Here is a 21,237-nt window from a genome sequence, read left to right on the forward strand (position 1 = left end):
TAAAAATAAAGATATATATTAATTGTAATTCATAAATGTTTACGATTTTTTTTTATTATAATGTAAAAGGTGTACGGTGTACGGTAAAAAAACAAAGGCCTTTGAAAAAAATATTTTCTTTAAATGAGCATAAGAAAACTAGGTTGATTATGTTTTTATTACAAGTTTTCAAGATTGAGTATAATTATATTAAAAACGTATATAAAAGAATTCAGACATCAACCTGTATGTATATATATATATGTTAGATAAATAATTCATTTCCTATTATCATACAAAAAGGGTTCTGATCTTCTATCTACAATATACTAGAAGTAAAAAAAAATACGAAAGTTTCACCTCACCTTAGTGAAAGATGATGATGTCGAAATCGTTATATTTTTGTGTTTCGCCAACTTGAAATGTCTATGATTGTCTATGTAATGAAATAACTGATATTTGCATGGATGGCACGGTTAACTATTTATACATGGGTGTAAAATGGCAACTTCATTCCTCTTGTGTTTGTGTTACTTCCACTTTTTATCAAAATGTGGGATCTGCTTATTGATTTGTGCACAACCCGAAGACTAAATCTCCAGCCCGAGGTAGATAAATTGACTTTAAATGTGCAATGCATACTGCTATTACAAAAAGTTCATGCTACAACAACCAACGGTTGTTGGAGGTTTCATTTAGGACAAAGTTCAAGGTAATCAGATTAATTATCTTTAATATATTTTTTCCGGAATGGTTACTATTTTCGCGGAAAAGTAAGGTATTTATTTCCCGAAACGCAGACTTTTTTTTTTGCGGAAACGTAAACGCCGAATGTGATCCAATACGTCTTTTATCTTGTGTTATAACAAATAGCTACATACACAACGGTACAGGCCGATCCCCAAGCTGATACATACAAATTTTGTTTTTCTTTTAAGTTCTTAAAATTCTCAAATTGAGAAATGTTGTTTAATTTGCCTAGTCCTTTCTATAAAAGAGAAGACAGAATGCGTTTGTTTTTAATAGCATGTGCAATGGCTTTTCCTTGTGTGTTATGGGACCAACATGTGATCACATGTGCATTTAGTGTCATTGGTTTGTTATTTTCATGCAATAAAGAATAATGGATACTCATATTACTTTTTATTTTTTTTATCTACACACAACTATTCAAAGTATTGTCAATTTTAAGAAAAAATAAATTGACTATATTCGATATTACAAAAGAAAAACAAGTGTAACATGTGTTATAGAAGCCTCTGATGTTACCTGAAAACTAGAGGCTCTAAAGAGCCTGTGTCGCTCACCTTGGTCTTGTGCATATTAAACAATGGACACAGATAAATTCATGACATAATTGTGTTTTGGTGATAGTGATGTGTTTGAAGATCTTCCTTTACTGAACATTCTTGTTGCTACAATTATCTCTATCTATAATGAACTTGGTCCAGTAATTACAGTGGAAAATATTTTCTAAAAATTTACAAAAATTCATGAAAAATGTTAAAAATTAACTATAAAGGGCAATAACTCCTTAAGGGGTCAATTGACTATTTTGGTCATGTATTTGTAGATCTTATTTTGCTGAACGTTATTGCTGTATACAGTTTATCTCTATCTATAATATTATTCAAGATAATAACAAAAAACGGCAAAATTTCCTTAAAATTACCAATTCAGGACAGTAACCTAACAACGGGTTGTCCGATTTTCTCTTAATGCTTCGGTTTTTGAGTTATAAGCCAAAAACTGCATTTTACCCCTATGTTCTATTATTAGCCGTGGCAGACATTTTGGTTGATTGACCAGGTCACGCCACACATTTTTTAAACAAGTTACCCCAATGATGATTGTGGCCAAGTTTAGTTTAATTTGGCCCAGTAGTTTCAGAGAAGATTTTTGTAAAAGATTACTAAGATTTACAAAAAATGGTTAAAAATTGACTATAAAGGGCAATAACTCCTTCAGGGGTCAACTGACCATTTTGGTCATGCTGACTTATTTGTAAATCTTACTTTGCTGAACGTTATTGCTGTATACAGTTTATCTCTATCTATAATATTATTCAAGATAATAACAAAAAACGGCAAAATTTCCTTAAAATTACCAATTCAGGACAGTAACCTAACAACGGGTTGTCCGATTTTCTCTTAATGCTTCGGTTTTTGAGTTATAAGCCAAAAACTGCATTTTACCACTATGTTCTATTATTAGCCGTGGCAGCCATTTTGGTTGATTGGACAGGTCACGCCCCACATTTTTTAAACAAATTACCCCAATGAAGATTGTGGCCAAGTTTAGTTTAATTTGGCCCAGTAGTTTCAGAGGAGAAGATTTTTGTAAAAGATTACTAAGATTTACAAAAAATGGTTAAAAATTGACTATAAAGGGCAATAACTCCTTCAGGGGTCAACTGACCATTTTGGTCATGCTGACTTATTTGTAAATTTTACTTTGCTGAACATTATTGCTGTTTAGTGTTTACAGTTTATCTCGATCTATAATAATATTCAAGATAATAACCAAAAACAGCAAAAATTTCCTAAAATTACCAGTTCAGGGGCAGTAACCCAATAACGGGTTGTCGGATTCATCTGAAAATTTGAGGGCAGACAGATTTTGACCTGATAAACAATTTTACCCCGTGTCAGATTGCTCTAAATGCTTTGGTTTTTGAGTTATAAGCCAAAAACTGCATTTTACCCTTATGTTCTACTTTTTAGCCATGGCGGCCATCTTGGTTGGTTGGCGGGGTCACGCCACACATTTTTTTAACTAGATACCCCAATGATGATTGTGGCCAAGTTTGGTTTAATTTGGCCCAGTAGTTTCAGAGGAGAAGATTTTTGTAAAAGTTAACGACGACGGACGACGAACGCCGACGACGGACGCCGGACGCAAAGTGATGGGAAAAGCTCACTTGGCCCTTCGGGCCAGGTGAGCTAAAAATACAATTAGTTATTATTATATAAACACCAAACACCAAACACCAAACAAAAGATCAAACTACAAAGACCTTGTTGATAACGTAACTTTAATTAATCAAGATTTGATTGAATTAAGTGTTTACGATAGGCATTACCTTAGTTCACAATCATCAGACAGTTATTGAATAAATAAACCAATTATAGACTAATGATTTGGTTAAACAAGACATTAATGATGAGTTTAATTTTTACGGTTCCATTGGACTGTAAATATTTATTTAGCTACTCTGTGTTAGAAGTAAATAAAATAAAAATCGCCATGACATTCAAAGTCAACTTTGAAAATATCTTCACATTTTAAAATATCATTGGAGCTGCTGTACAAATAGACACAATAACTATAGTTCAAAGCCACTAACAACTAATACAAAGATCATGCATTTAAGACTAAACTAACACTCAGTTTCGTATCGATTTAAAATAGTTCTCTAACTGGTACTTCAATACTTCGCTTACCTGTTTCATCCATCATCGAAACTTTTTGCAAATTTCGTTTATACAGTTCAAATTTGTCACAAATTCCTCCATATAGTGAATATAGTTTATTCATATTTTATTATGGGGCCGGATCGACTTGGGGCCGATCGAAGTGGGCCGGAACGATTTGGGCCGGATCGACTTTGGGCCGTTTTGACTTGGGGCGCACTTGGGGCCGGATCGGTTTGAGGCCGGAACGACTGGATACCGTTAATTCTTATACTTATTTTCTTTCAAGTGGAAGGTGACTACGTCGGTCGTAGCTAGAAACCAACTGTCCTAGTCGAAATTCCGCTTGCAAAAGTGAAAGGTCGCGGACCTCGGACCACCGCTAATTTGCACACCTGCCTCAATATACGATAATTTCACGAGAAACAGAAGGGAAATGTGTAAAAAATGTATTTAAAGTCAATCTGTTCTCCTTGTCATCAATTTCAGTATGACATTTTGAGGGGGTTTCCAAACTATCAAAACGAAATGATTGGCGTGAGGGAATGATACTCTGGCCAACCCCATTAGGGAATTGACGGCTTGAAGCCGTCTTTCCACAAAAACGAATTTTACATCAGGACAGCAAATCTATGGCAGTCTTACTTAACGACCAATTTAATTAGTCTTCATCAACTTGAAGAACAACTACCACAGACACATGATTCAAATTATCCAAGTATGAACAACATTAAAATCGAAGTTGAAGGAGTAGAAAAATATTAGAGGAAATTAAACATCAACAAAGCTTGCGGACCAGACGGCATCGCAAACAAAGTATAAAAGTTATGCTCAATTGAATTAGTACCAGTAGTGAATCACATATTCCAGCTTAGTCTAGACTCAAGAACACTACAATCTGACCGAAGAAATGCGCAAATCAGTCCAAGCGATACACACAAAGCAGCATAGTTCCGACCTGTATCACTCACCTTATCGTCGAAGAAACTGTACTCTTTCCCCTTTATTTCAATGTCATATTAATGACTGTGTAAAATGAAAAGTACGTGTTTGCCGACGACTGCCTACTGTATAATTCCATAAACACACCACAGGACCAATTTCAAATACTGTGGATTAATTAATATTCGTTGGATACCAATTTTTGTCGATTTTGTGGTGATAGGAGAACCACGAATTTAAATGTTCAACGAATTCCAAATTCTATAGGAATAAGTCCAAACTTGGCCAAAACTTAAAAATAAATGAATCTACAGAAGGACATGGACTCATTAGACATTTGGGCAAAGGACTGGGGTGAGCATTTTAATGACAGCAAATGCTATGTCATGTCATGTCAATGCATCGTAGCAGGTCCCGGCGAACATACAGCTATATAATATATATATGTACGTAACCACGTCTTACAGCAAGACAATGAAAATCCGTACTCAGGTGTTATCATTGGTGATATCTTGAAATGGTTAGCTCTTATTAACAAATTTTGCAACACAGCTAATTCTTCACTGGGATTTATTACAATGAACCTGGAACACTGCAACAAACAGTTTGAGGAAACAGCATACATCTCTCATGTTCGTTCAGTCTTAGATTATTCAGGCACTGTATGGGACCCATATCAATAGAAAGACATTAACCGCATAGAGAGCATACAACGCAGAGCAGTTAGGTTTGTTTGTAAAGTCTATAGGCATACAAGTAGTATCACCATGACGAAGGACCTTGGATCCAAACCTCTTGTGGGAAGAAGAGAGAACAGCATCTGGTAATACTGTACAAAGTAGTTAACGACCTGGTAGCTTTCCCCACTGAACATAACATCGAAGTTAATACAAGAACATCGAGGACTTCAAACGACAACAACTAAACTTTTATCAGCAAATACTGACATTGATAAACATTCTTTTTTTATTGATTGGAACTACCAAATACTGCAGTGAACTGTAAAATTTCTTTATTAGTTGTTACTTTTATCATATGATACAAAAGTCAACCAAAAAAAGCAATTAATGTTGGCCCAAGATGACTTTTAAAATGTATATGTCATTCAAAAAGCTCCAAAATGATCTCCATTTGCTGCAAAATTGCCATTTTTTTGCATTAAAATTGAAATATCTTTTTTAACTCATCTGTGACCAATATTTTTTTTATTACTTTTTATCAAATAAGCTGTAGTCAAACTAAACTATTGTTAAATTTCTGTAATATAGTTCTTTTTATAATTCGTTACTACCTCTTTTTCTCCTATTAGTTCAACAGAAAAAGGTACCTGTACAAAAATGTATGCTTTTTTCGAAGGCAAATTGTGAGCCAAAATGAACAGTGACCCAATTATTTTATTTTATTTTTCTATTTAGTATATGATAAAGTTCATTTATAGACAAATATAGTGAAATCCTATATTTAAAAAAAAATGATTTATACCCGCGAGCCCCCTTTACTCCTGTGTGTAGAAAACAGTATTTAAACAAGTGAAAGTTTTATTCATGGTGCAACATATAATAATGTATCTCGTAAAAATTGAAATATATCTGCCTTGAAATATTGTATGCCGGTATATTCTTAGAATATAAATGTCATCTATGAAACTTTTGTTAGGTTCACTGTAAAATACATTTTACTTTTATTTTCCACCAAATTTTATTTGACCATATTGCAGTCATTTTGATTTGACCATTTTATGAGTTACCCAACAGACTACTTTTTAGAGTATCTGTGACAATAACACCTTGTGTATACAAATCTTTTGGGACCATATTTAAAATAAACAGCTGTGCCAAGAGAGCATGATACGCCCATGGTTTAAAAAATGTCATATAAGAAATTCATGAAAAACTAAAGGGAGGCTATCTTTATAGATATAAACCAATCACCAAAATTTCATGTTACTTCTCAAGGGGCAAATTCAGTAAATAAATATACATCATCAAGGACCGCCCATTTGGGGAAGAGCTTTCTGTGTAAAACTGAAGTCATGTGCTCATTGTGCTGAATGTATTGATTTTTTTTACTACAAAGTTGAAAAGTAATTTGGGTCAGTATAGGAATTCAGTGTGAATCTACATTGTTTGTAAACAAGGCCATGTGAATACCCAAAAATGCTGCATGACCCTATGTTTTTATTGTTGCAAAAGATAGGGCTACATTTGTACTTTCATGACTGATATATGAAAGTTTCTAATTTCTAAAGTTAAATCAGGTATAAATTTAATTCAATACATAGATTAGCATTATAGTCAATGGGAGATTTTTTTACTGAATTTACCCCTCAATGCATTGTACGAACACTAAAATCCCCCCTTTTTTATAAATAAAATCATACAACTCCAAAACGTAAAATCTAAAATTTATAAAACTCAAATAGTGAGCATACGAAAATAGATATAAACAATTCACCAAAGTTTCATAAAATCATTACCATCATGTGTAGTTGACAGCATTATCCTGACATTTTAATTTGACAATTTTATAGGACTTTTACCATGTACTAACTATCTTACCATAATGACACATTGCATCAAACAATTTAATTCCTCATTTATTCAACAAGGGATTTTGTTTTGGTGGAAAATAAAACTAGGTGTATTCTGAACACATTAAGCATTTTAACCGGAATGATTTTTACTATCTATTACGGTTTTCAAGATATAAGACAATTAATGCTTTCACTACTATGTCCTATGTTTACCTTTGGTTGTCATACTGGTTGATTGGGAGGAACAAAATTGACAAGAATGTAACTAAAATACTTTGAGGATCATTCAGGTAAAGTTTGTTTGCAATTGGTCCTGTGTTGTCAAGGGAGAAGCCATTCCAAACAACAATGACCAACACCAATTGATTGCAAACGCTAACTTGGCACATAGGACCAGGTGAGCTAAAGAGGTGTGAAGGCATAGATGTGCATTTCATTTATTGTAAAAATCTCAATGCTTGTTCTTTTAATTATAGAATTAATCACAGCTGTTTATGCTATTGTAAATTTTGTATTGCATCACTTAAAATTATGTGTATTTTAAAGTAAAATGAGGTATACATATATATAAATAAAATAAGTACCCACATTCACATACTATATATGTATGGTCAAGTTGTAATCAGAATTACAGTTGTCAGTAAAAGAAATCTTTAAGACACATTAACTGCAATCCTATAAACTATTGACTAATAAATCCCTAATGATCACCTTATGTAAGTGTAGAGCTATATATTAAGGGTACAATTTCTGATTTAACATACATCACTTGTTTCACATCAGTGGCTATCAAATGCACATGAGACTTTATAATGCTATGTCTGCAATAGTATATAATTCTGTTTGTGTCTGTTTCTCTGTTTCTCATGTCAGTCCATAATCACATTTAAGTTAAGATAGCTTTCAATGAAGCAATGGTCATTTGGAAAACAATAGTAAAGGTAGCTCAACATGAATTTGTGGTCACATCTACTTGAAACGTATTACATATATTTATAGTAATATGAACTTTCTTAACATCAGGACATAGTAAGATTGTAACCCTCATTTCCCAGTTCACTGATCTCAGCTGGCACTGTGTCCTCAAGACACATGTTTTTAATCAATCTATGTGAGCCCAAGAGAAAACTAGTATTGGAAATTATATCCTAGGGTATTTTATCAAACAGAAAATAATAAATTTTTAAAAGAAATTGTCTAAAACATATAAATATAACCAATGAAAATATTAAGAGAGGATAAAAAAATTTTAGTGTTTTAACTTCTCCATTTCAGAAAGACCAATCCATTCTTTTTTTCTCACCATCATTATAAAGAATAACCTCATATCTGCTGCACGTTCTAAAAGATTACACAACTCTTGACAAAAATTTAAAAAAAATGGTTGAAATAAAAACTATAAAATGACAAGTCTTTTTTTTCTGAATTAAAGAAATTATAAAAGATTCAATATAATAAAAGAATATTCACAATTTGATATACTAAAATATCAAACAGGAAAGTTTTGTGTATTGGTTCAGTCAGCACAAGATTAAAACCAAATAAAGCATGTATTCATGACAAATAACTCGTCTTCAGTAAGTCTAAAAATATTCATAGGTTCTAAATAGTATCTAAAAGAAGGTAAGTTGAGCTTTTTTTGCCTGCACCTTATGCATACCTGCCAACTTTTCAAAATGGCCACGGGGGTTTTGCAAGCAAGATGGCTGTCATAGTCATAAAAAAAAACCTTCAAGGGGGCCTTCAAATACATTTTAATGTTGTTTTTTGGCTTCTTTATATTTTTACAAGCCTAAAGTCATTGTAAAATTAATTGTTTTGTTTAAAATTGTGGACAAAATTGCTCTTTCAAAATTTCAATTTGGGAGCCTCCATGGGGGAAATCTCCCGCAAATAGTGACAGCTAGCAGGTATGACCTTATGTGTTACCTTATATATAGTTCTAATGAGCAGATTCAAACAGGATAAAGTTGAAAAGAATTTCATAAAATGTTTCAATCAGTACTAGGTCAACACCAACAAGACATATTCTCTATTTAATTATTTGTTATATTATAAAGGATAAAATCCTTCCTTTTTAAGTAGACTTTGTAAAATAAAAGTGTGATAAACCCTAATGTAATGGAACTTTCAGGTCAACAGGTTCAAACATTGGTTGAATTGATTTATGGATGCTTCATACCAATCTAGTTACTGTGGATTCATTTATTTACATGGCTACCCATGTTTGAGGATTAAGTAAACTTCCATTTTCAGGTATTAGATTTTCTATGGGACATTTGTTATTTTTTTGAATTTTTTTTCTGATTTCCCTGGATCCAACAAATAATAATAAATCAACAGTACCTGTAATGATAATCTTTTCTTTTGATTATTAAATGACATCATGTGAATAAATGGAAACCGTTGTAGCAATTCTAGAAGAAAATTATTTATGAATGGGTTTTAACATAAACCTGAAAGATGGTTGCTAGTATTATAATTATTGTTCGGGCCTGTAAATGTAAAAAGAAATTTTACCAAATGTATGGCTAAAATGGATATAAAATATTTTGTAGTATTTCCCCCAGAAGTAAAAATATATTTAAGCCAATCATGCTTTCCCTCAAATAAAAAACCAAAATAAGTCCCTGGAAAAAAACTTTGACATCAATGTACCATTTACACATATCACAGTTGATAACAGAAATAATAATAAAATAAATAGTACAATAAATAGTTTTAAGTCCCACATGAACCCAAAACATTATCATACAATCAAATATATGTTTTTAATTTCTCTGAGATATCAAGGTTTTATGTTTATTCTTTAAGATGTTAATCCATTCTTGTTGCATACAGTTTGGGTGAAGTTCTGAACACATTTGTTGATATCCAAAATAAATGGAGATCTATTCAGAAGAGTTCCAAAAGAGAAACAGTTACCACCTCCTCCAATCACAACCAATCTCCCGTCTCCAAGGTAACAGATCTGGTGCTGGTGTAACAGTACTAAAAAGTCAGGATCTGGTACCTGGAGAAGAAAAACAAAAGTTGTTAACATAGAAATATGTCTTGTTAGCTTTACAAACAATAACTGTATCGTCTGTCATTTTACTATATATTGGTGTAGATAGTTAGTACTTTTAAAACTCTTCATATTAACACTGAAGATTGTTTACTAGAATATATAGATGATGGATGTTGGTTGATGTCCAGTGGCAAAATAATGTATATTCAGGACAAGAACATGTAAGGCCAAAAATAAAATATTGTTTGTTTCCCCTCACACGATCGACCCGATAAAATCACTGCGACCCGAAAAATTTTATTGGCCATTCTTGTCCACTATTTTGTTTTTTGCTATGTTGGTTATTGGTGATATCTTTCCGATGCTGTAGTCAACGATCGTTGGGTGTTGGGGATACCTTTCCGATGCTGTAGGTAACGAGCGTTTTAAATCAAGGTATTTTGCATTGAAGCGTCTACATGATTCGGAATCAAGGAAAACAAACAAAATGCTTTCCCACACGATTTGTTTGTTTGCAAGGGTGATCTTTTTTTGAAAAAAAAAAATGAAGCATCTTTCAATCCGCTGAGTGCATCTTGATTTGCTTTGTGTCTAACCTCTGTTCCTGTTTAAAGGATAAAATCTTAAAGACTTTGAGTAAAAATGGTCTGACTCGTGCTTTAAAATCTATCTACTTTGTCTTTGAACAGGTTGGGCACAAGTCAGGAAATGTGGGATACATGTATTCCCTGCTTTCAGGGAACGTCCCTGTTTTCTGGTGTAAAAAACTAGAGGCTCTAAAGAGCCTGTGTCGCTCACCTTGGTCTATGTGAATATTAAAGGAAGCAGATGGATTCATGACAAAATTGTGTTTTGGTGATGGTGATGTGTTTGTACATCTTACTTTACTGAACATTCTTGCTGCTTAAAATGATCTCTATCTATAATGAACTTGGCCCATTAGTTTCAGTGGAAAATGTTAGTAAAAATTTACAAATTTTATGAAAATTGTTAAAAATTGACTATAAAGAACAATAACTCCTAAGGGGGTCAATTGACCATTTCGGTCATGTTGACTTATTTGTAAATCTTACTTTGCTGAACATTATTGTTGTTTACAGTTTATCTCTATCAATAATAACTAGAACACACCCGTGATATCACGGGTACGTGACTGAATTATAGTATATAACTATGCGCAAGCCTTATTTTAGTATTAGTATTGTCATCTGATAAAGTCATGCCGATTATAAGATACACAGTCTTTCTGTTTGAACCCGTCGAACTGAAACAATAATATTAATTATTTGGAAAACAAAAGGTCCTGGAATGGAGTATTTTTTAATCAACAGCATTGTCCTATATAAGTTATAAATACAGTTGAATTCTTTGCTTCGCTGTTTTACGTCATGCCCACTAACAAATTGAAAACTGTACCTATACGCCTTATTTTTAGTCCAGATTTTTAGCATTCGTATTGTTATCTTAGAAAGTCTTACTAATTAAAATACTACAATAGGTAACAATTTGACAATTTAGTAGTGTCAACCCTGTGGTTATGACCCGTGTATATAGCATATTAATCCTGAAAACAACGTTTGGTGGTGCGCCTGTCAGATGCGGAACGTACAGATAAGGTAATAGGTAACAGGTGAATATACTATTGGTATCGGTAGCGGACTCGACCCGGAACTTCTTAATTATTGGCAATATTAATTACATGGAAAACAAAAGGGCCTGGAGTGGTGTAATTTTTAATCTACACCTTTGTACTATATTAGTTATATATAAAGTTGAATTCTGTGATTCGTCGTTTTTACGTGATGACGGCTAACAAATTGGACCTCGTAATTTTAGTATTATAGATATTCAAGATAATGACCAAAAACAGCAAAACTTCCTTAAAACTAACAATTCAGGGTCAGCAACCCAACAACGGGTTGTCCGATTCATCTAAAAATTTCAGAGCAGATAAATGTTGACCTGATAAACAATTTTACCCAATGTCAGATTTGCTCTAAATGCTTTGGGTTTTGAGTTATAAGCCAAAAACTGCATTTTACCCCATGTTCTATTTTTAGCCATGGCAGCCATCTTGGTCGGATGGCCGGGTCACCGGACACATTTTTCAAACTACTAACCCAAAAGATGATTTAGGCCAAGTTTGGATAAATTTGGCCAAGTAGTTTCAGAGGAGAAGATTTTTGTAAAAGATTACTAAGATTTATGAAAAATGGTTAAAAATTGACTATAAAGGGCAATAACTCCTAAAGGGGTCAACTGACCATTTCAGTCATGTTGACTTATTTGTAAATCTATAATAATATTCAAGATAATAACCAAAACCAGCAAAATTTCCTTAAAATTACTAATTCAGGGCCAGCAACCCAACAACGGGTTTTCCGATTCATCTGAAAATTTCAGGGCAGATAAATCTTCACCTGTTTAACAATTCTACCCCATGTCAGATTTGCTCTAAATGCTTTGGTTTTTGAGTTATAAGCCAAAAACTGCATTTTACCCCTATGTTCTATTTTCAGCCATGGCGGCCATCTTGGATGGTTGGCCGGGCAACAGGACACATTTTTTAAACTAGATACCCCAATGATGATTGTGGCCAAGTTTGGTTTAATTTGGCCCAGCAGTTTCAGAGGAGAAGATTTTTGTAAAAGTTAACGACGGACGACGCCGGACGCCAGACGCCAGATGCCAAGTGATGAGAAAAGCTCACTTGGCCTTTTAGGCCAGGTGAGCTAAAAAACCAGTTTAAATGGGATTTCCTTTTTCAATTTATTGCATGAAAATTACAAAAGGACACGTTTTAACGTTATAACTGCATCAGTAGAATTCGTAAATACTTATTAAAAGTATTTTAGGAAATACAAAACATGAATATAAAGGGAAGCCTTGTTTCTTCTAGAACTCGAAAAAACATACAAATCTTTGTTTAGGAATCAATTGACCAAGCTGCATGATCCAGGTGTAACTGAACATAACTGTATTATGTTCACTTTTATTTAAAATTTTTATTCAATGAATTTTAATTCCCAAGTGATTAACATACATGTATCTTTTTGTCATCTCATAATTGATGATCAAGGTATGAATTGGTGAACAAAGGAATTGTTTTGTTGTGAGTTATGCATCAAATTAGACTTGAAATAAGCTTGATTTCTTAACTAAAAAAACACTTTGCTATCATTAAGCATTGTTATCACAAGTAGAATGTGCGCTTTTGTAGATTTCATTAAATTAAATGAATAGGGAAAAAAAGAAGGTCTCTGTATACTGCTTTTTTTAACACCAAAAAACTGTGGTGGGAATACCCCACTTTTCTTGACTTGAGCCTTACCTGTTGAATTTTGTACAAATTCAATATAGAAAACCATATCAAGGACTAAAATAAAATAATTTGCCTACCTACCTACCCATACCCTAACAACCTCAGTCGGAGAGGGGAAACAAAGATATTTTTAATGTTGGCCTAAATGCAATTTGAATATGAACCTTGTTTTGTACTAGATTGCCTTTTACTTGCTAGTTTACAAGGTAACAATCTCCATGTCACCATACTAGTAAATAAGTATACAATATCCAGACTAAAAGATGATCAGTATTTGCTCTAACTCCTTAATGCCCTTAAAGCATCAAATCAAAATTTTATTTAAGTCATTGGTTTGAATTGGTTGTTAATAAAACCCAAATCCCACACTGAAGGTGAGTATGTTAACACAAGACCACCAAGAACAAATGGAGTATGTCTAAAGAGAAAGTCCATGTCAGATACTAACACATTAGCATTTCAAACATAAATAGTCTGAACTAAAAGTCTAAGTTATTTCTAATATAGTCAACTAAAAACAGGAAATATTTGAAAAATGTAAAATTTATGCAAGTCACTGAAGCATGACAGATGCATGAATTCTAATACATCTTAAAGACCTACATCACAGCCTAAACCCCTCATCTGATAAAACTGTTTCTTTATATCAGAAGAAATTTAACAAGAGGTAATTTAGTAAATATTATTTCAAGCTTGCTTTACAATTAAATGGTTAAGGCATACAAAAGTTCTGAATCAGATGAGGTTTGCTTATTCCCTATTAATTTGAAAACTGTAATGTTTTAACATGATATATAAAATTAACATATACATACAGAAAGTGCATATTCTGCACATGCCCCTGTCAAAAGATTGATGACAGCGACACCTGGCGACTGATGACACAAGTTAACTCCACCAATTAAGACTAACAGATTATCTATGACTTGAGCTGTGTGTGAATATCTGTTAAATAAATGTAACATCCATATGTAATCTAGTATAATTTGTACAGAATTCAAATAAGCAAGACTTGCAAGTGAATAATTAACCATCAATGTTTCTTAGCTTATTTTTACAAAATTGATCCATACTGGCTGCTAAAAGCAAATAATTATTTCACTATTTCACTTTCATTATTGATTGAACAAAAATAAAATCATACTTTAGATTCTTTATCTATCTTGTAGTTAATGCCCCTTTAACCAACAAGTATAGCAAACAGTATTATTCCAAGTGCTGTATGTTGATTTTGATAGCGAAATCAACATTTGATTTGTTAAAACTGTCCCATAAGACATCAAACAAAACTCCATATTCCCTTTTGAACCTCGGGATTGCTTTGTGTGACGTTACCCGCGGTTAATGTTTTACAAAGGAGTAGGTCCGGTAAGGGCCGATTATGGCCTCAAATTTCAAATTCATCTGACGAAAGATGTTGGACTCTTTTTAAACACTTAAGTGTCTATTTCAGTTGATTCAATTAGTTTATGTGAAAGATTTTTAATTTAGTCATTAAAAACGCTCCGATTCAATTTCACATATGAAAAATCTATCAAATATTCAAAATGATGTCACTTTTCAGACGGTTTTTGTCAAAAATGAAAGTGGCCGCATCTGTGTTCATCCTCAACCTTTATATATGTTATGTATTATCATCAAATACAACTTACATTTCAATATTAAGAATGAACACAAATGCGGCCACTTTCTTTTAAGCCGGAATCCACCAAAAATTTAACTAAATGCTAAAATTGTGAAGATTTCAGTTATTTAGCATGACTTAATGATGCTCGTACCCGATATATGTGCATTGTATTGTCAAAAATAGCCCATATTCATGAAGCAGAAGCATTCTACTTTCCAATAATTAACTAACAGTTTACATTTTAACAATTTTGTAAAACTGCTATATTTTGGGGCCAAAAAGGGGTCTTACTGAACCTACTCCTTTTTGACCATTTTTTTTTAAAGATAGTATAGTTATTTCGTTTTAAAAATTATTTCAGTTCAAAAACAAGCAGAAATAAATGAATAATTTACTTTTAATTGGTACTGATTATCATTGTTTATGTTGTGTTTAAGTTATATAAAAAAAACAGATAAGAAAACAATTATGATAACCAATATCTTATGTTCAGAAGTAAAAAAAAAGTATGGGCAGTGGAATAAAACATTCTTTTCCCTTGGCTTAGGGAGATATGAAAATTTGTTCACCCTCAAAAAGTCATATTTCCCTCGGGCGAAGTCCTCATGAAATGATATCTCTTGGGTGAACAAATCTTTATATTTCCCTCAGACACGAGAAATAAATGTATAATATAAACAAATTAAAGAACCTTAGTGAGCACGCTCACATACCCCACGTCCCCACATTGTCATTGGAGAAATAAAATATGTGTAAGAAAAAAAAATTGTATAAGAAAAAAAGATTGAGTCATAATTTCCTGTCAATATGCACATAGTTTGTCCTTATTATCTACAAAGTTTTTATGAAATTATGTTGTGTGGTTTCAGAGGAGTTGCGATGACAAACTGTTGCAGAAGTACATTGAAACAAATAAGTTCAAAGGGGTGCAACTCCTAGAAAAAAAATTGAATCATAATTTCCTGTCGATATGAACATCTACAAAGTATGTCCTTATTATCTGAAAAGGTTTCATGAAATACTGTTGTGTGGTTTGAGAGGAGTTGCGATGACAAAAGGTTGCAGTAGTATATTGGGCAAATATGTTCAAAGGGGCGTAACTCCTGGAAAAAAATTGAATCGTAATTTCCTGTCGATATGCACATCTACGTAGTATGTCCTTATTATCTGAAAAGGTTTCATGAAATTCTGTTGTGTGGTTTGAGAGGAGTTGCGATGACAAACTGTTGCAGTAGTACATTAAAGTAAATAAGTTCAAAGGGGCGTAACTCCTAGAAAAAAAATTGAATCGCAATTTCCCGTCGATATGCACAACTACATAGTATGTCCTTATTATCTGAAAAGGTTTCGTGAAATTCTGTTGTGTGGTTTGAGAGGAGTTGCGATGACAAACTGTTGCAGTATTTCATTAAAGTAAATAAGTTCAAAGGGGCGTAACTCCTAGAAAAAAAATTAAATAGCAATTTTCCGTCGATATGCACAACTACATAGTATGTCCTTATTATCTGAAAAGGTTTCGTGAAATTCTGTTGTGTGGTTTGAGAGGAGTTGCGATGACAAGAAACAGGACTGACGGACGGACAGACGGACGGGTCAAAAACATTATACCCTCCGCAACCCGTTGCGTGGGGTATAATAATAAAAGATAGCTTTTATGCAGTATAATATACCTTGGTAACAACTCTCCAGTAACATCAAACCTTCTCCACACCAGGTTATCTACATCCAACATATAAATACTGTTTACAGGTCGGAGCTGAAGGTCAAGACCCCCAGCAATGATAACCTGATTGTTCCAGATAGAGGCTGTATGTGATTGTCTGTATCCTGGTTCTGATTCTGAGTTACAAACCTTAAAATAGAAACTAGCTAAGTAAGATGTCATGTTGATAATATGCATGTACATGGTTATAGATTATAATTTAACAGGCTATTATTTGAACTTAGATTTATTTTTAAATATTGAATTTGTATATTTTCTTGTGCTTGAAATATTTAATAAATTCCATGTTTATTTGGTATTTTAATGTTTGAGCGGTTCATAACACTTTCCATACAATTTATTTTGTATAGATAGTGTTGTGTGCGGCACAGTACATTCTATTGATAATGTACTATCTTCTTTGTAATGTGAAGTGTTGTGCGCAGCACAAACATTAAAGTACAGAATAAACATGGAATTTATTAAAAATTTCCAGCACAAGAAATTATCCAAATTCCATAATTAAAAATAATTCCAAGTTCAAATAATAGCCTGTTATTTGTTAAATTGAAAGATTTTTTTTTGCATAAAGAGTACAAGAGTGCACAAGCTGAAACGTCTCATCTGCTTTACTGACCATTGATTTTAAGTTGATAGTTTTACTACAAAGTAGAAGCTGTCATGCTGAAAATTGAACTTAAACTATATTTGTTGATTGAAGTAATCAATTTCTTGGTAAAGTTTAATAATTCATATCATGGCAACACCATATCAGGGGGCATAACTCCTGAATCATTATTTCTGAAAATGTAACTTGCTTGACTTGTATTTGAAGATAAGTATTGTTTAAATTACAGTATTTCAACCCTATTAAACTTAAGTCAGCACATATTTGTGACTATTTCTTACTTGACTCAACTGTCCATTATCTGGATCAAACAAATATCCACAGTTCAAGGCCAGACATGTCTCATTCCTTCCTCCATATACAAATATCATTTCTTTACCTGTTTAGAAATGAAAAATATTTAACATACTGTAGATTATTCATTATTATTTGTTAGATACAATTTTTGTGGATTTCATGGTTACAGGAGGACATTGAATTTAAATTTTCTATAGGATAACATGAAGACTTTGGCAAAACCACAAAATCAAATATTCACTAAAATGTTGATTTTCCTCAATACACGAAATTGATACCAACAAAAATAAATGAATCAACAATATTTAAAGATAAAATATGATGTGGCTAAAGTGTTATTAATAATCATTAATGTAAGTTATATTTCTATATAATACATACTAAGTCTATTGACCTAGATAGGTTTTGTTATATACATTCCCTTCTTAAAAAATAATTGATTTAATGATTTATAAAATTGTGATAAAAGAACATCAGGCCTTAGAATAAAATTGGACTTTAATGTAGCCCATAGTGTTTCTTAAGGATGTTCTTTGTCATGTTTGGAATTTTTGTCAGATTTTCAGAATCCTCTGAATGCCTCAAAAAAATTTGCCCATTGAACCCCATTTTTCTTTTTATAAATCTTTAACATGTATAATGATAAGCCATCTGTAAAAGTCTTTTAAAATTTTAGTTATTTTTAAATAGTTTTTGAGAACTTAAACTTGTCAATGATAAAGCTATGAAAAGTCAAGAGAGAACATTTTCCCGCCAAAATTTCAATGGCTAATATCTCGAAAACAAGCACATAGACCTATATATTTTTTTTGCTCTTTTGATTCCTTTATTAATCCCCTATCAATTTAAACTAGTGTTTTGAAAAGCTTATTATTTTGAAATTGAGATGCAAACTCCCTTAAAACATAAAACTTATTTTTGTTATCATTTATTTGTTGACACTTTGAAAACACAATCAACAAAATGTTAAAGGGGCACTAGCTACGAGATATATAAAAAATCTAAAGTTTGATTTTTTTCTGTTCAATCATTAATGAAAGTGAAATAGTGAAATAACAATTCGCTTTTTGCAGCCAAAAAGTTTCAATTTTGTCAAATTACGCTAAGAAACATTGATAATTAGTTATTCACTTGCAAGTGAATGAGTCGACCTCTTTAAATCCGTATTCATGTGAACTTCAATTTAAACCCTAGCTAGAAATTGACAACGCATGCATTGTACGTGTACTGGGTATTTAAAGAAAAAGAATGTCAACAATGAAAGTGAAACTACGGTAAATCATTTGATTACTAATTCGATGCACATAAAATCATTCTTATACGGTTAAAAACAATGAGAAACATCTATTTTTAATCTATAAAATAAAATCAAACAGACCTGTAAAAATCCAATTGCACTTGTTGGTTTAATCTATTCATATCTTAATTTATGTTTACATCGCTTATATGGTCATCTGTGGTCAAATCGATAGTTAATTAGATGGCGTCTGGACTAAAATACACACGAAACGAACCTATATATTATCTTCCCCATGCTCTGTAAACTGTTTATTTTAGACTTTTGATAGTTTGGATAAATGATTTACATTGTTATAAATCAAATATGAGAATTTGAGTCAAATCGATGAATTTGACAGCTAGTGCCCCTTAAACACTAACATCTCTGTCATCCATTAATTAAAATACTGAAAAACATACCAGCTTTTTGACAGACAACTGCAGAGTGGCGCCATCTAGGAACTGGAATATATCCTGTTTGTTTTATCACAGAACAAGTTAATGACACAGATTTAATGTCCTTTGTCTCCTTATTATCACAGTTCATGTTTTCCAAAATAACAAAGTCTTTTTTATCACAGTTTGAGTTTACTTTATTGCTATCTAAGTCTAAACTATCAGATAAACATTTTGGTTTTTCCTTTATTTGGGAATCTGATGAATTTTGTCTATCTATAATTACTTTATTAGAGTGTGTCTCATTAGACTTTGCATTGAGATGTGAAGAAGTTAAGTTTGTATTTTCAATGTTAACACAATTTTTATCAGAATGTCTGGAATCTGAGTTCAGAATTAATGTTTCCTTTTGTGCACAGTTCAGATTATCAGATTCATCTTTATTCTGAATTAATATTTTGTCTTTGCTATTTACTAATTCATAATTTAACTCAGGTGTTTCAGTTTTTCTTGATGCACCATTTAAAACAATTGCATGTGTCAAATCTGTAGATTTACAAAAACTATTTTCTATCCCATTTGTGCTGTTATCTTTTGTTTGTAAAGATGTCTCAGTTCCTTCCTTGTCTTTTCTAGTTGAATCATGACAATTTAGCAGAAGCTGAACAACTTGTTTACAAGAATAAGTAGGTGACATTCTTCCACCAATAAGAATTGTTGATCCATCCTTCAGTGAACACAATGTATGTCGAAGTCTTACTACTGCAATAAAAGATTATTTATTCTATACACATTTTGTCATTCTAATACGAAGAAAAGATTATTATGTTTTCTTGAAAAAAATATCTTAACACATCTTTTTTCATGTATTGCACAAAGGCAAGGCAAATAAGTAGATTGATTTTGGGTCAATGGGCAGACATCAAACTTTATATTGTATCTGTTTCTTAACTACTGTAAATTCAGAAATGATTGTGATGTTTTTATTATTGGGAAAATGCGACAGGTTTATAATTGCAATAATTTAAACTCGCATTTTGAATTATTTTTACCTGAATTAAACAAAGTTGTTCTCAATATTGCAAAAAATAAAATCCCATTTAAGTCTAAAATGACAAAATAGCAATTATAAATGCACACAATAATTTCTGAATTTACAGTATATAAATCTATAATGTGAGTAAAATTAAATTGTTCTTTTATTGTTATCAAGGATTAATGATACAATGTCAACAAGTTAAATGTATTTGATAAATTCATAGAAACTAAATATTATCACAACATATCTTTTTAGTGTCACAGATCTGAATTTTTGTTTTTTTAAGCAGAATGATAAAGGTGTAAGGAAATTTACAATTTGAGGTTAACACATGTAGATATCTAAGTGGAAATGTGTCCAAACAGTTGATTGACTATTCCTCTATGGATAATAAACTACTATTACTTCTATGATATGTGTCTGAATTATCTTCAGTCAATAAGTGCTTAGTATTTTTAATATATAACTGAGCTAATATTGACCAATCTCCTTAAGGTGGAACCTAACACTACAGGGAGATAACTCTGTAAAAATCAGCTAAATGTTTTAATCACATTGTATTGTTAAGGAAATATTAAGCTTTTCATTGATCAAAATGACTGTCTGGCAAACTGCTATACAACCAATGGAATTTTTCTGATGAAGTGGTTGGTTCAAATTTTTTGAATGTTTTATATTTTTGTGAAAGAGTCAAAGTAAACATTTGGCTAAAATTTTATGAAAATTAAACGAGCCAAATTAATAATAGTCAAGGTTTTAAGTACCACCTTAATTATTGTCTAGTTTCCTCTACCTATTAAATAATGTTGTTCTATCCTGTTTCAGTAACTTTAAAAAAAAAATAATTGAAAACCATTTTTTGAAATTTTCATTAAATAGACAGATATATAAATTTAAAAGTTTGGGTAGTTTGTGACAATTCTTTAAAAAGTCCTAAATGGTGACAGAGCATATCATCATTAACATTATAATAACAAAGCATTTTCTTATAAAATGATTTTCCTCTTTTATGAAATACTTTACAAACATCTTAAAAATCAATTTTTAAAGGCTGCAATAAAAAATAATTAA

General features: G+C 31.9%; 1 protein-coding gene across 1 annotated transcript in view; it reads right to left on the bottom strand.

The window, feature by feature from the left end:
* Positions 1–7,288: 7,288 nt before the first annotated feature.
* Positions 7,289–21,237, bottom strand: part of LOC139512868 (tRNA wybutosine-synthesizing protein 4-like) — a 34,994-nt gene continuing 21,045 nt past the window's right edge. The window contains exons 11-15 of the mRNA XM_071300808.1: positions 19,152–19,889; positions 17,438–17,535; positions 16,497–16,678; positions 14,015–14,144; positions 7,289–9,880 (exon numbers count right to left, since the gene is read on the bottom strand). Of these exons, the coding sequence (XP_071156909.1) occupies positions 9,677–9,880; positions 14,015–14,144; positions 16,497–16,678; positions 17,438–17,535; positions 19,152–19,889 (1,352 nt within the window). The 3' untranslated portion in view covers positions 7,289–9,676. The remainder of the gene's footprint in view (positions 9,881–14,014; positions 14,145–16,496; positions 16,679–17,437; positions 17,536–19,151; positions 19,890–21,237) is intronic.

The sequence above is a fragment of the Mytilus edulis genome, chromosome 2 (genome assembly GCF_963676685.1).
Source record: "Mytilus edulis chromosome 2, xbMytEdul2.2, whole genome shotgun sequence".
NCBI lineage: Eukaryota > Metazoa > Mollusca > Bivalvia > Mytilida > Mytilidae > Mytilus > Mytilus edulis.